General features: G+C 37.8%; 3 protein-coding genes across 3 annotated transcripts; 1 reads left to right on the forward strand and 2 right to left on the reverse strand.

The window, feature by feature from the left end:
• Positions 1 to 4,451: 4,451 nt before the first annotated feature.
• On the reverse strand, positions 4,452 to 7,464 carry LOC110750535 (chloroplast processing peptidase-like). Its single transcript, XM_088244841.1, has 6 exons — positions 6,978 to 7,464; positions 5,669 to 5,731; positions 5,497 to 5,565; positions 5,257 to 5,343; positions 4,929 to 4,996; positions 4,452 to 4,807 (listed from the first exon to the last, which is right to left on the reverse strand). Exons 1-6 carry the CDS (start codon positions 7,203 to 7,205, stop codon positions 4,741 to 4,743), a joined length of 582 nt encoding a protein of 193 aa, XP_088100967.1. The 5' UTR covers positions 7,206 to 7,464; the 3' UTR covers positions 4,452 to 4,740.
• Positions 7,465 to 8,216: 752 nt separating this feature from the next.
• Positions 8,217 to 10,658, forward strand: LOC110750554 (DPP6 N-terminal domain-like protein). The gene has a single exon (XM_021950890.2). The coding sequence runs from the start codon at positions 8,379 to 8,381 to the stop codon at positions 10,473 to 10,475; it is 2,097 nt and encodes a 698-aa protein (XP_021806582.2). The 5' UTR covers positions 8,217 to 8,378; the 3' UTR covers positions 10,476 to 10,658.
• LOC110750555 (putative leucine-rich repeat receptor-like serine/threonine-protein kinase At2g19230) lies at positions 9,523 to 15,272 on the reverse strand. Its single transcript, XM_021950891.2, has 11 exons — positions 14,350 to 15,272; positions 13,761 to 14,230; positions 13,427 to 13,553; positions 12,918 to 12,989; positions 12,767 to 12,847; positions 12,528 to 12,679; positions 12,047 to 12,252; positions 11,801 to 11,930; positions 11,603 to 11,665; positions 11,331 to 11,520; positions 9,523 to 11,209 (listed from the first exon to the last, which is right to left on the reverse strand). Coding segments are annotated over exons 1-11 (1,962 nt in total). The 5' UTR covers positions 14,820 to 15,272; the 3' UTR covers positions 9,523 to 11,208.
• Between the last annotated feature and the right edge of the window lie 38 nt (positions 15,273 to 15,310).

A 15,310-nucleotide genomic window follows, 5' to 3' on the forward strand; every position in this document is an offset into this window, starting at 1 on the left:
AGATGATAATCTAAATTACTCTATTGTATGGGGAGATCGAGCTTGTGTAATTTGCCTAAATCAATTTATCTAACCCAAATCTATGAGGTACTAATATTCTGTTCGTCCTAATGTGATCCAAATTAAATCTCCAAGTCCCCAAATAAATTTGTGTGCCTCCGTCTCAGATTAACATATTCCTTAAGGTGCCGACACACAAATCCTCCTTTTGATTAAAAAATAATCAGCTACATTCGAACACGAGCATCAATTTAATTAAGGTTCTTGCAATTTTTATATGTACTTATGCATTATCTAAAACTGACAAGAGAAGAAGGAGATATTACGTTATCTTCTTTGATTTTCTTGTATTTGTTATATGTCTGGGCGTGCATTAAGCACTTTGTGTTTATGATCATTCTGCAAGTTGCATGAGTGATTTTTTAGTCTTTCTTTTTTAACAAATTGCTTGAAAAGATGATTATTATAAGGAAACCATTCATTGATCTGATATGTGGATATACATAAGCTGCGGATTTTCATGTAGTGCATGCATTGTATGATTTGGTTTACTGAGTGAAGTTAATTAACATAATCAGAAGAAGAAGTACAGAAGAAACTAGTTTATTTTCGTTCACTATTGACCAACTTTCAGATTTTAAAATTAACGTGAAAGCATATGAGACCGTTCAATCTGTCGCATAAATAATATGCTCTAACATGAGACCATGTTAGTTTTTCTTGTACTTAGTATTATCGCATATGCCAAGATTTCCTTTCCATTTTTTTTTTTAAAGTAAGTATATCTTATACAAAATATCATAATATTTTCCTTCTGAAAAACCCCCACGTTTTTTTTTCCTAACAATTCCGTTCAACGTGGAATATTAGAATCATGTATATATATATGGGGATGGACCCTAGTAAAATCTACTTGAGACTATATTAAACTATATTAGTGTTCAATGGGTCAAAAAGTTTTTTTTTACAAATAAAAAGGTTAGCTTTGATTAAACGAAAAAAAGAGAGTAATGCTAGCTACAAATTGTACCGACAAACAAGTGCCCATTGACCATTGTGCTCTATTATTTCACTTGAAACCGAAGAAATTAAGAAACCAGTGTCTAGAAATATGTTGAATTTGAAAAAAGTAAGTTCCTTTGTGTCACGTCAAGTTATACTTTAACTCTAGAAATAAATTTATAACATAGGATAAATATGATATATATATATATATATATTTTTTAGATTTATGTATATGAGGGCGGATCCATGAAACTGTGTTTTTTACACAAATTTTGAACCATTAGATTTAAGCATTATTAATGGATTTATTATTATCTTTCTAATGATACATTTATTCAAATTATTATTGTTTTAATCTAATAATTATGATTTGCACAGTACCCCAAATTTATATATAGTTATTCTCTTATTTGAATGTCCACACGTTATTATCGTGTAGATGCAATTGTAAATATGCAGGAAAGCAGAGAGGTGTAGTACAAAATACATGGCGTCTGCACGATAATAACGTTCGGATGTCTACAGCATAATAACGTTTGGATGTCCACAGCACGATAATTATATATATATATATATATATATATATATATATATATATATATATATATATATATATATATATATATACAATCATCTTCTATTGAGGGACGCCATTTAGGGTATCCTACAAATTTTTTAGACAAATTAGAAACTGTTGAGGCATCTAATTGTATTCTACAAAATCAATAAATACGGTGCTTCAAGAAAGTACTAAAATTTCAATAATTTAATTGAGAGGTCAAATGATATTAGATTCAAGTGATTTTTTTTGTAGAGATGATCTTTGAATAAATATATATCAAATAGACGGTTTGGATTAGTGAAATACAATGTGGAGTGTCCTTCAAATAAGTTTATTTGAGAGATCCTATAATAAAAGCTCTCTATCTATATATAATATAAGTAACTATAAAGTAAACTATAGTAACTCAAGATATGTTGGTTTTAATGCAACCAATGTTTTAACTTCGAACCAAAAAAAAAATCCATGTTCTAACTTCTCAGGAAAAGACACACCCATAAAATTCAAAACCTATTGAAGTTTAGAACCAAAAGCTACTTAATTAAATCTTGATTTAGGGCAGACAATATAGAACCAGTCTGCAGGTTTAGTTGTGGCATACCATGCAGAAATATATATATATATATATATATATATATATATATATATATATTCTCCTATGTGGACTTTTAGAGTCTAGACGTTATTATCATTTCCGGAAGTTATTATCTTGTGGACATCATGTATTTTTACTATCCTTCCTATTTTTCTCTCTATTTACAATAATATCCCCATGATAATAATGTGCGGACATCCGAATTATATATAATTTTTTGCATAGGTTTGATAAGAAAAGGAACCCATTTCTTTGAATTGGAATCGCACTTATTGAGTATAATATAGATTTGATTGCACAACAAGTCAAAAGGGCAGATACTTTAGTGTAGAAGAAGTGAGAATTAGGTATATTACCTAGGTGCATTATCGTTACAAGTTTCCGCATATATATCTTGACAAATCAAAATTGGTAGTGGCTTTTGATTTTAAGAAGAAAAAAAGAAGATGATAATGACTAAATCAAAATTGAAACCATTATTAAATGAAGAAAAGCGAATTAATTAATCCAATTGATGTTGAAAATTCTTAGCAAAAGAAAACTGATCCCAGAAACAAATTGTTTTTGTATTATTTTGGGATATTCGGATAGAAAATAAATGAAAAATGAATACAGCTTATTGGGCTGCCTCATTGGAGGGTAATACGAGGGACCAATATATATTTAGAAAGAAAGAAATAACGAACGGCGGTCAACTTTGGCAGTCCATGACCAATGTATATATATGATTGCGCATTTTCTTCCTCTGTCTCATCAATCGCATTATTTATTGTTATCATAGTGATAATAATAATTGAAAGAAGGAAACATGAAAATTTAGGATGAGGAAGCAGCATGAAAAATCATTGGATGTACCAATAATAGTATAAATTATTCTAAATTAATTTAATTTTCATAAATAGAGACTTGGATGTAAAAGGGCAGGTTCACTGCCCTGACTTAACCCACTCGTGCATAATGTTAGGCTTTTAAGAGTGTATCACATAGTAAAATGAAAACGTTTAATTTTTTTTTTTGAACTTCTTCATTCGTTGTCAATTAATTTTGAGTATGATGTTCAAATTGAATATTAGCGTTTAAAATCACGTGAAATGAAATTCACTCAAATTATAACTTGCCATAAATTCCGTAGCACCACAAAAAGGATAGGTCAGATGATGTTAACGTTTCACGACTGAAAATTTTATCTCAAAGTTTATCGAGCTAGCAAGAAGAGTGGTTGGTTGTGAAAGTCGTTTTTAGTACAGTGAATTGACTGTGTGACACCACGAACCCTTGTCTGTGGTTGACTATTTAGAAGACTGCCTTATCTATAACTCACGCGGCGAATCGGTCTGGTAGTGGCGGAGGAGACTTGGGGGTGGAGTGGAGAAATATTGATCAGAATTAGAGTTTCAAGTAATGCGTGGACTGACGTGGACCACCATGCACGTGTTTCATGCACGTATTTTGTATTTTATGACTGTGGAGAGTGTGCCATTTTGACTAGATTTAGAGTCGAAGTAAAACGACGAACGGAGCTAATTAAAATTCAAAACAAAAAGTTGGGCCTAAAGAAAATGCCATAGACAAGTCATAAGATTCCAAAACTGTTCTCTTCCCATTTAATTACAAGTTTCATTTGTGTCTGGATGTTATGGTACTCTTTTTCTTTAACTGAATTTTTATCTTCTGAATGTTTTTTATGACAAAGTTTTAACGAGATCACTTTTCGCATCATGTTTGGTACTATTTGTACATTGAAGTTAATTCTTTCTCGATCAAAAAAGATAGAAGGCTAATTAAGGCTCAATGCATTCTGCCATTGTTGTCCGATTCCAAACATAGAAAACAGAAGGGTTATTGCGCTGTCCTTGTCCACAGTTTTCCTAAGATATTTCTTTATTCATGGTGGGCTTGTGTACTTGGAAACTTATGCAAAGCCCAACTTTAAAAGCTTTTTTGCTGGTGGTGAGTTCAGATCTGATTGGATTCTTTCCTACTTTTTGTTCAATAGGAGGATCCAGCCACGTTGCAAAACTTACCTTCCAAAAGTTGGAGAAAAGCTTTGGCACATAATTGTTGGATTTGATACACCACTACAAAAACACTTTAAAGGCTTTTATCAGAACATAGAAATTCCATCCAACTAGGTAAAGGAAGTTAGCACTGTTATGGTGAAACTGATTGGTAGGTCAAAGAGAAGTTAGCACCTGTCTGGTTCTAAATCTAACTGTGTAGCCAAAAAAAAATCTTAAACCTGCCTAATTCTAATTCAAATTGGTGGGTTAGAGTTAGAATTAGAATCTATTATAGTGCAAATATGAAGCATAACTTAAACAGAAGCAAGCACAATACAGAATTGTCTATGCTAAAGCACTCACAAGAAGTTCAGTAATTTCTGTCAATTATCTACCAGTAAGTTACAGACATTGTACTAGTACTACGAACAAACGAATAGATTCAGAGAGCAACATCAAATTGTTTTGATTGAAGGCAAGCGCAGATCAGAATCGGAAATTCGATTGTGTGCAAGCCACCTCATGTCATCTGTGCTAAAATTTCAAGTACCTCTACCCGATCTTCAAACAGCAACCGATCAACTGCGAGGTCTATGACAACATGTTACATATCTTCCAATGATGTTCTTGATGGGAAGGGGTCCCCTGCTCATAGAAGACAAGGAAAAGATTTGCAAAATGATGAGAAGAGGAAAAATGGGAAAATGAAGAAAATAATGACGGGATATTATAGAAATTGGATTATACTGAGAATAGTAATACTAACCAAACATGGGAGTCAAAGCTGTTGTTGCGGTTGTCACCTAGCACATATACATGGCCTTCAGGCACATACTGCAAATCCCACAGAAGTTTTTAAATGATGTGTTAAGCAACCATTTCAAATTGCAGCCTCAAGAGAAACTAACAATTAACATAAATATCCAAATTATAAATGATGAAAAGGAGCACAGGTTACATAAATCAATATTTGATTGTTCTTTTGCATAAGCAGTTCCTACACATAATTTTGTTCATGAACAGTTCTGCTGAAAAATTGCACATAAAAGGAGCAGTAAATCAAAAGACAAAATAGTCGTAGAGATGGCGCTCACTGTTAAATTTGATACATATGTGGGTGGTTCTGCGATAAAATCTTCCTTCTGCGCAATTCCATTGACATAGAGCCATCCATTACTAACCTGCAAGGAGTTGGAAGAAAGTTGACATCAATGAACCTGATGCATGGTTATTCCAATTGGTTCCTACGAGTTGAATAACATGTAAGAAGATGTAAATAAATATGAAGAAGTCTACCATCTTCTGAAAACAGCCTAATTGCATACTCAATATACCTCAACCAAGTCTCCCCCTTTCGCAACAATCCTCTTTATGAAAACAATCTGTTCCGAGTCTCCAGTTTGCTACAGAAAAAAACAGAGAAAGTAAGGCTTGAGCAAAACTTAAACCATTGTTCCTAGAGACTTGGCCTAGGTAGTATTATACCATGTGAAGTTATGAACAAACCTGTGTTGGATCCGAGAATGTTACAATATCATGCATAGCAGGACTTCGAATATAATATGAGGCCTGAAAATGTTATCAAGTAACCACAGTGTTAATCAAAACTAGAAGTGGAAACAAACGATAGCTTGAAGTAACCACAGTGTTAATGCGAGTGCTAATAACAATCATAAGCTAGAAACAAAGACTATTATTGAATGAAAAAGGGCAGAACAGAGTTTCTCATTACTCTAAACATAAATATTTAACCAACTGGATTGCAGAGCTTTTTTAAGATTGAAAATTAATTATAGCTTCAAGTGGTACTGGTATGAACTAAGTCATGCCCCAGTGAATTCATCATTGCAGCATTTGGGGTAACTATACAGAGTGGAAAGTCACAAGTTCAAAATGGTGGGTTTTCAGAGAACTAGCTAAGGAAATTCATGATTTGTCTGTATATCAGATGAAATTTTGTTGGATTTCCACTCTTCATCCTACTGGTTTTCTAACTTTTGTAAGATAAAAGCTCCAATTACATAAGCAGGCAATTCTTATCGATATCATTCAACGTATACTTTTTGCTGCTTGATTATAACAGCTTAACAAGTACTTACGAAAAGTAAAATTAAGAAAGAAGAAAACCAGAAACAATGTCGGAGATCGATCAATCACGATAAAGATATTAAAAAAAAAGAGTAAGAGCATAATTCTATGCAACATAAAAGCTCCAATTCCATCAAAAGGCAATACACTGAACCCAAAAGTTGCTCCTATCCCCGACACATTGACGGTAACAAAAAATAGTTCCATCCATAAAATGCAAGAAAACAGTGTGAGTACCATTTGTTCAATTATGAAAAAAGAAAAAGAAATCAACTTTCAATACGGTCCCTGAGCTGAAATAATCATTGGTCAGCTACTACAATATTGTTAAAGGAAAAGAATAAATAATGTGGCTAGTCAAACAACAATAGTAGTGGGAATTTATCCTGATTCACATAGAATCACAAGGTCACCCTTTGAAACAGTAAACACTTAGGGATACATGCATTGCAACCAAGATGTTACTTTCCTGGAAACAGGCTAAGACTTCAACAAGAAGACTACAGGTTTTAAATATATATATATATATATATAAAGAAAGGTAAATGCATTATCCATTAAAAGAAAAAGGCAAATGCATTTCTTTTGGACAAAGAACACAAAGCAAACCAAACCATAATCTTTGAAATGGGAACCACTTAAAATAGAGGAAATGTGTGAACTTCTTGCACAGAAACTTTCCAGAAAAAGAAAATAAAAAGGCAAAAAAATAATCCGAAATTCTTACCTTTTCGACAATGACGCGATCACCAACACGAAGAGTCGGGTACATAGAAGAGGAAGGAATGAAGCGAATCTCAGAAAACATAGTCCACAAAAGCACCACCACCAAGAGTCTCAAGAGCCCATCAAGCCCCGGCCATCGCAGAAACTCCCAGCTCTGGCATGGCATCCACCTCAGCGAAGGGAACGCAATGAAGCACTGATACAGAGCGGAGGGCCTCAAGAAGCTCATTTCCAAGATTGATTCCAAGAAGAAGCAAAACAAACCAAAATTCAAAGGAGGACAAAAGGAAAGAGAAGAAATGAGGGTTAGAAATGTGTGGGCCACGGGGTTTTTTGAGGTTCAAGCTTCAAAGGGTTTTAGCAGAAAGGGAAGATATATTGATTGTGAATGTAATCGCCATGGGCATGACTGAGTCTCCGCTTCAAGTTAAAAGACACAGAGAAACAGAGAAACAGAGAAAGGAGGAGAAAATGAGTGGAAATGGGGATATATATATAGCTTTGACCGAATGAGCTTGCTGCCTAAGTTTCTCTCGATGCTGTGGTACAGCTATTTTAGTGAATGTCAGTTACTATTGTTGAATTTTCTTCTATGTGAAACCTCCACTATGTCATGTAGACCAACCACCAATTGTCATCACTCGGCTCCACAACCTAGTCACTCAAAACTCAAATCTTTCGTCTGGGTCTCATGTGTAACCAATGCAAGTACTTTGAATAATAAAATTATAAATAAATAATAAAAAAAATCAGGAGCCCTATACGGTGGTACCAATTACACATTCTCAAATCGGCGATGATATATACCGATGCTTTACATTTTCTTCAAATTATATCGATAATCTCAATCACGGTATATATACTATAGTTAGAATTAAAAGAAAGCAAGTAGTATGTGTAAGTAGCAATAATACTCGAGGCATTAACTTATGATACGAAATTTCACTTACTAATTAATGTGATAATTTCTTATTTGTTATGTATAACCACGGTGACCAATTATCCACCCAAAAAAAAAAAACCCCATGGTGAACAATTGTGTTGTGTATTTGCAATATATGACTAGGTGTCAAACTATAAGGTTGTGGTTTTCTTTATTTATTTATTTTGGTCGAATTGTGGGTTTTCTGTTGATAAGGAAATCCAAACAAACAGACAACATTATAACTCTTGTACAAGGCGCCAACCAAAAAGTGGGCCCACCCAAGAAAATAACTTCCATATCCAACGTCTCCTAGATTGCCACGTGCTGTGATCCACTCCTCTCTCCACAATCACGTTATCTCCAACCCCTCAGTAGGAAGAACTCGGACGACAATCCACAGAAACAACAAGAAGACTCTCTCACTCACTCACTCACTGAGTCAGACACTGAACCAGAGAAACAATCAAAGCAAAAACCATGAAACGCGTATCGGTTTTCTGTTTTCTCCTCCATTTTCTGGCGCTGCGATTCTGTGCAGCGGCTGACCATGACGCCTCCAGCATCGTCTTCAGAACGCTCGGCAGATTAGATTACTACTTCGACATCTTCACTCTCCCGATTCAGGGGGGCCTACCTTCCGCAGCCACCGAGACCCGAATCACAGATGCAAAATCCGTCAATTTCAACGGCCACTTCCCCAACCTAACCCGAATCCAATCCCATACCCGACCCGACCCATCACTCCAGCTCATCTATGTCACCGAAAGAAACGGCTTTTCCAACATATACTACGACGCCGTTTATCTCACTTCGCCGACGACGAGCGGCGGAAGAAGGTCCGCTCTCGAAGTCTCGGACCGGGTTCAGGTCCCGCTATTGAGCTTGGAGCAGGGCCAGAATCGTCTTTCTATGAAGGACCGGCCGAGCTTGGCCGGAGATTACTTGGTTTACGTCTCGACTCACGAGGACTCGGGCGTGCCGAGGACGAGTTCGGCCGCGGTGTACTCGACTCACATCAACTCGGGCGTGACTCAGAGATTGACCCCACACGGCATCGCTGACTTCAGCCCCGCGGTGTCTCCGTCTGGGGTTTGGACGGCGGTGGCTTCGTACGGACCGAAAGGCTGGGACGGGGAGGTGGAGGAGCTCAGTACAGACATCTACGTCTTTCTGACTAGGGACGGGACTCAGAGAGTCAAGGTGGTCGAACACGGTGGGTGGCCGAGTTGGGTCGACGAGTCAACCATTTACTTCCACAGAAGAGGCGAGGATCAGTGGTGGAGTATTTACAGGGCTATTTTGCGGAGAGAGGGACCGAGTTCGACTGAGTCGGTGGTGGTTCAGCGAGTCACGCCGCCGGGTCTCCACGCGTTCACACCCGCCACATCACCGGGGAACCGGGAGTTCATCGCCGTGGCCACCAGAAGACCCACCTCGAGCTTTCGCCACGTGGAGCTCTTCGACTTGGTGAGGAACGAGTTCAAGGAGCTGACCAGGCTCGTCTCGCCCCAAACCCACCACTTCAACCCGTTCATATCGCCCGATTCGAGTCGGGTCGGGTATCACAAGTGCAGAGTGAACGGAAACGGAGAAGAAAGCCCCAAGCTTTTTCTTCAGAACATCGACAGTCCAATCCCTAACCTCTCGATCTTGAGAATTGACGGTTCGTTCCCTTCGTTTTCACCCGCCGGTGATCTTATCGCTTACGTGAACTTCCCGGGTGTTTATGTTGTGAACCTGGACGGTTCGAACCGGCGCCATGTGTACCCTGGAGCTGCCTTCTCAACAGCGTGGGACCCGGTGCGTAAAGGCGTCTTATACACTGGGGCTGGACCTGATTTTGCACCCGAGAGTTCTGAGGTTGATATCATCTCCATCACCGTTGATGACGTTGACCCAGCGAGCTTTAAGAAGTTGACCACTAATGGGAAAAATAATGCTTTTCCTTCACCCTCTCCGGACGGAAAACGAATCGTGTTTCGCTCGGGTCTGTCGGGTCATAAGAACTTGTATATCATGGACGCCGAGGATGGGGAAAGTAGTGGGCTCCACCGACTGACGGAGGGTATGTGGACGGACACAATGTGTAATTGGTCTCCTGATGGGGAATGGATTGCATTTGCATCGGACCGAGACAACCCAGGTAGCGGGAGCTTTGAGTTGTATGTGATCCACCCGAATGGAACCGGGTTGAGGAAAGTGATCCAAAGTGGATCAGGCGGTCGCACCAACCACCCTTGGTTCAGCCCGGATGGGAAAAGCCTAGTTTTTACTTCGGACTATGGGGCTATATCAGCTGAGCCCATCTCAAACCCACATCACTATCAGCCTTACGGTGAGATCTTCACAATTAACTTGGACGGCTCTGATCTTAGGAGGTTGACACAAAATTCTTATGAGGATGGGACCCCTGTGTGGATCCCTCATTTCATTAAGCCCACTGATGTTCAGTGGCCAATTGAGAGGCCTGGCTGTGAGTTTGAGGACTTGCAGTGGCTCAGTAAGATGGGACCAAGTTATGGTGTTGGGGCTGCTGCATCTTGGGTCTTAAACAAGCCTCAATGTGGTGTGTAGATGTTTTGGTTTTCTGTACTAGATGTGCATATATATCCTGGATATACCACGGTAACTTTTCCATGTAAAAAGTAAAAACTTATATATGTAAAGCCACAAACTCTATGTATTTCTCACTAATCATCATTAGTTTATGCTCGTGGTGATTGTTAAAGTAAGGCATATATTTTCTGATCCATTAAAGATCTCATGATTCGTGACAATAAAAGTAGAAGGTATGTGTGTATATACACATGTGCCGTAAAGGTAGAGGTATATACAATATAGAGTTATGTTAGGAGCAGTCGCCCACTCGCACCATAACAATAAATTGTCACTAGTAAGTATGGTGCATTTCAACTTTGGGGTCCAAAGGAGTGGTATGAATTGAACTGATTGACCAGGACTGGTAGCCTTCCATTATCTGAGGTTTCTCAGAAGCCATCTCCATTTTCAAACATGCCTTCAACTCATCATAGACATAGCTGATGTCTGGCCTCTGGATTGCTATTGATGGTATGCAAGCCATTGCCACTTCTATGGCTCTCCAGGCAGAATTTATGTCATAGCTTTCTAATCTTGGATCAACTATATCTCCAATGCCCTTTCTTTGAACATGGGGACCCACCCAATCACATAACTCTATCACTGGAGGGCCTTTTATTATTGCAGGCAGGCCAGTTATCAGCTCCAACAGAACAATCCCAAAGCTATAAACATCACTCTTCCTATTCAGCTTCCCAGTATGGTAATATCTGGACAGAAAATTGATTGCAGTTCGATGTAAAAAACAATCCCAAAAGCCATAAAATTGATAGCTATAAAAAAGACAGTGGGTTTCTAGCTCATTTAGTTGGTAAATCTGTCAAGACTTACTAAGGATCAACGTATCCGCGAGTACCCTTAGCATCGGTTGATATATGAGTCTCGTTTTCAGTTGTGAAGACTCTGCAGAGCCCAAAATCGCCTATCTTGGCTTGCAAGTCTTCACTTAGTAAGATGTTGGAAGTCTTGAGATCTCTGTGGACTATTGGTGGCTTGCAACAATTATGCAGATAATCCAATACTGCATTTGTAGTTTGCCATCAGTTGCTTGCTTTTGGGGCATGTAAAGACAAAAGATTTACAAATCAGTTAAGATCAACCACCTCGTGCTGCATCCACTGCGATTTCAAGTCTTTCTTTCCAGGTTAAAACGTTTGTGCTTCTATCTGTTACAAAGATGTGACATATTTTCATTGACAAATCGGAGTTTAAAAAGTTCTATCATGCAATAATGCAGAGGCAGTTCACTGGTTATGTTGATGAATAAGCCGCATGACCCTGATAGCAGAATATGTAATCACCTGCTAATAGATGCTGTTGCAAATTTCCACAGGCCATATATTCGTAAACGAGTGCCATTTTTCCACCTTCGTTGCAGTATCCAAAAAGAGAAACCAAGTTCTTGTGATGAATTCCCAATAAGAGCTCCACCTGCAATTGAATTTAGTGACCAAGTATAACAACATGAAATTTTGTTTAGAAGCACTTCATATGGTTTATATCTGAAGATTCTCTAGCATGCAACAATTTGGCTAGTTTGTATCTACCTCATTTTGAAATTCGTCGGATCCTTGTCTTGATGATGAAGAAAGCACCTTGACTGCAACTTCAATTCCATGTTTTAGGCTGCCGTGGTAGACTCTTCCAAATCCACCTTCTCCAATAACAGATTTGAAGTTATTGGTGATATTCACAATCTCAGAGTATGTAAATCTCCAATTCTTTGCTTTCAGTGACCATTCTCTTCTCGTCCCTACAATAAAGATCATCATAAAGGAAACATACACAATTCATTGAGAAGGGTTGAGATTTTCATGAGGATGTAGAATCTATTTTCCAAGATGCAACTTTTTGCCTGCAAGATTCATTCCTTAGAAAGTGCAGATTGCAAAGACAAATTAGCAAATTTTCACCTAAACATGCATTTTGCAGTTCTATTCTTTCTCATAATCTTTAAGAAAAAGAAAATCTTAAGCACCGGGATCTCAAATAAATGTTGACATCATGAGAAATGCATCAAGAAAATACCTTTTCTTTTCTTTTCACAGATCCAATAGATTGCTAGAGCACATAGTATTATGAAGACCACAACAGATACAGTTGGTGCAACAATGGCAACAACCTTCCTGTTTTTTCCTTTGCATGAACCCGCCAAACAAAGATCTGGATTTCCATCCAAACTAGCATGAAGCAGAAAATAGTAACTTTTCAAAGCATATTGTTAGGTCAGGATATAACTGCATTGAATATTTCTAAGGAAGGCATACTTTAATGTTAATCCTCCGCTATTGCGCTTTTCCATAAGAGCCTTGGGAACTGCTTCTTCAAGCTGGTTCCCCATTAAATTGCTGCAAGATGGCATAAAAGTCATTAGAATCTTCAACCAAAAGGCTCACAATATTGCAGCTGAAAACTTACAGGACTCTCAAGTATGGCAGTTGAGCTAGAAATTCTGGAATTGGACCTGTCAATTGATTGTGTGATAGATCCCTGAAACAAACGACAACATTTGTAAATAGGATAAGTCATTTTTGTAAAAGAACTTAAAATAAGTATGCCGAAAACTGAGGAGCACCCCAAGTGGTTGGTATAAAGAAACAAAAATATGTATGAGGAGACTTATAATTCTGAAAGAAAATAAGACTTTGTTAAATTAATTTGTATAGTAGTTTAGGCAGAGGCAATTCATTATTCAAGCCTCAAAGCTTTTTTATTGCCCTGCACTATTTTAAAAACAGAAAAAATGTGTTATACTTGCAAAGATTCTATCATTCTGAGGTTGGAGAATGAAACAGCTATATTTCCTGTCAATTCTCTTGAACTAAGGTTCCTGCTTATATAGTTGCCCAAGTTAGAAAAGGCAACAAAAAAAATAAAAAAAATTACATATTCTAACATATTTTGGGTATTTTAAGGAGAACACTCACAAAGAAATGATATTTGGAGGACTGATGGAGCTGCAATTCAAAATGTTCCATGAAGAAGGAAAACATGGATCGCCCTGCCACTCTCCAATTATGCCGTATGTGTTTATAATGTTTATGATAGCATCCACTGTGATCTCGTTCAAAAGTCAAAGGAGACCAAGAGATGGACATGAGGATGCAAAATGGAGAAATTAAGGGTAACACTTATGTTGGATAAGGCTGAAAAATTAGCTATCATGGCAGTCTGACATTTCTTCACCATATATAACAAACAAGAACAAAAAGCAGTAAGTAACCAGCACAGTAAATAAGAAAACTTGACTGTTAAATGTACCGTCTTTCTCGATTGTTGGCAAGCGATAAAAGTCTTTGTGCTGGTAAATTTCATAGGCGTTAAGGATTGGAGGAAGGCCACTGTCCACACTAGAAATAGAGAAGTTATATGTTGTCTCCCCAGTAAGAGCAAAACTGGCAACAGTTTGTGTCTTTAGATAGTCCAGAGTAAGAGTTTCCAAGTTATAAAAATCATTGAAACGGATATTGAGTGTTCTTTGTTTCCCACCCTCAAGCTTTTCTATTTCAGCAAAATGAAAGTAAACATAAAATTTTGAAATTGTGAACTTGGATTGCCATGAGACGTATATGGGGCCACTGACACACTTGACAGCAGTTCCTAACACTTTGTCTGGTACTTTGTAGCCATTGTTGCTGGTCTCAATTGTCAAGTTGGGTGCCAATGTCACTGGGATCCATTCATTTTTCTGGTCATGATTCCATTTGCGATCATATATATCGTCGGGGTACCTGATAAAGAAATAAGATCCTCTACTTATACCATGTTACCAAGTAAACTGTAACACACTATTGCTTACTCGAATACCAAATTACATAAATGTTTCCAGGGCTATAACTAGCTAGCTCACCTGATTATCTTATTCGAGCCACCAAGGTTGATTCGCGAAGTCAAGGCCAGTGCTCCATTACCTGATTGGTAGAGGGAGTTGTCCAATTGCCTAACTTCCAGTGCAGAAATATATGGTGTTCCATTGTTTTTGTTCACAAGGCACACTTGTATGGCATCTGTCAAGGGAGCATATATGATCTCATGTACAACATATGAGTCTTTCACCGTTATCCATGAATTAACCCCAAGATACAATTGGAACACTGGAGTTTGATTTTTGCCATCATAGTTTCCATACATGAACACAGCTCTGATGAGATAGTTGTTTGATCTGCCTTGCTCAGGCTTCAAGGTGTAGCAATTCTGTTCTCCTTCTGGGAAATATCTCAAGGTCCTCAGCTCCATGTTAAGGCTTGAGTTGATGAACTCTGAGGATATCTGTGAATTCACTCCAGCACTTATAAACCCTGTATCTGTCTGGTAAAACATGTTGGAGTCATCATAGTTCTGCAGAGTTGCGCCACAGTCTACACTTATGAAACCTTGAAATTGTTGTACAAAGGGTGTTAAAAATACCAGTTAATATGAAACAGATACAAACAAAGATGCATAAATTACTGGAAAACAATCCTTTAAGCTTGTGAATAGTTTAGTCATGTGTACCAGGAATAGTAGAAGCAAGCTTTCTTTTTTGGTCATGGTGACTAAGACCCCTCCCAGAAGGGGTGATAGGAGGAATGTTGAAGGCCAGCCACACCCAAAACACCATAACCAATGCAGCCATGTCCACTTTCTTACCTGAATATGGACTGAACCAGTCTATAACTCTCACTGGAGTTAAAGTTGTACATATATTTTGATTTGTCAATGTCTTTATACTAGAAATTGAATGCAATATTTGGCTTTTCCCGTTTGTTTACTTTTTTCGGTCAGCTCTCAAATTTCTTTTCTTACAAGGTAAGCAGCTGTATCTTTCACTG

Source organism: Prunus avium, chromosome 1 (genome assembly GCF_965620075.1).
Source record: "Prunus avium chromosome 1, drPruAviu1.hap1.1, whole genome shotgun sequence".
In the NCBI taxonomy this organism is placed as follows: Eukaryota; Viridiplantae; Streptophyta; class Magnoliopsida; order Rosales; family Rosaceae; genus Prunus; species Prunus avium.

Bases quoted from the DNA above. Each gene is read 5' to 3' on its own strand.
- LOC110750554 (XM_021950890.2), top strand. From the start codon at position 8,379: ATGAAACGCGTATCGGTTTTCTGTTTTCTCCTCCATTTTCTGGCGCTG.
- LOC110750555 (XM_021950891.2), bottom strand. From the start codon at position 14,819: ATGTTTTACCAGACAGATACAGGGTTTATAAGTGCTGGAGTGAATTCA. The intron at 12,848-12,917 runs GTAAGTTTTCAG...GCCATCTTGCAG, and splicing joins CTGCCATACTTGAGAGTCCT to CAATTTAATGGGGAACCAGC. The intron at 12,680-12,766 runs GTATGCCTTCCT...GCTTCATGCTAG, and splicing joins AGCGGAGGATTAACATTAAA to TTTGGATGGAAATCCAGATC.
- LOC110750535 (XM_088244841.1), bottom strand. From the start codon at position 7,205: ATGAGCTTCTTGAGGCCCTCCGCTCTGTATCAGTGCTTCATTGCGTTC. The intron at 5,566-5,668 runs GTTTGTTCATAA...TTTTTTCTGTAG, and splicing joins CATTCTCGGATCCAACACAG to CAAACTGGAGACTCGGAACA. The intron at 5,344-5,496 runs GTATATTGAGTA...AACTCCTTGCAG, and splicing joins AAGGGGGAGACTTGGTTGAG to GTTAGTAATGGATGGCTCTA.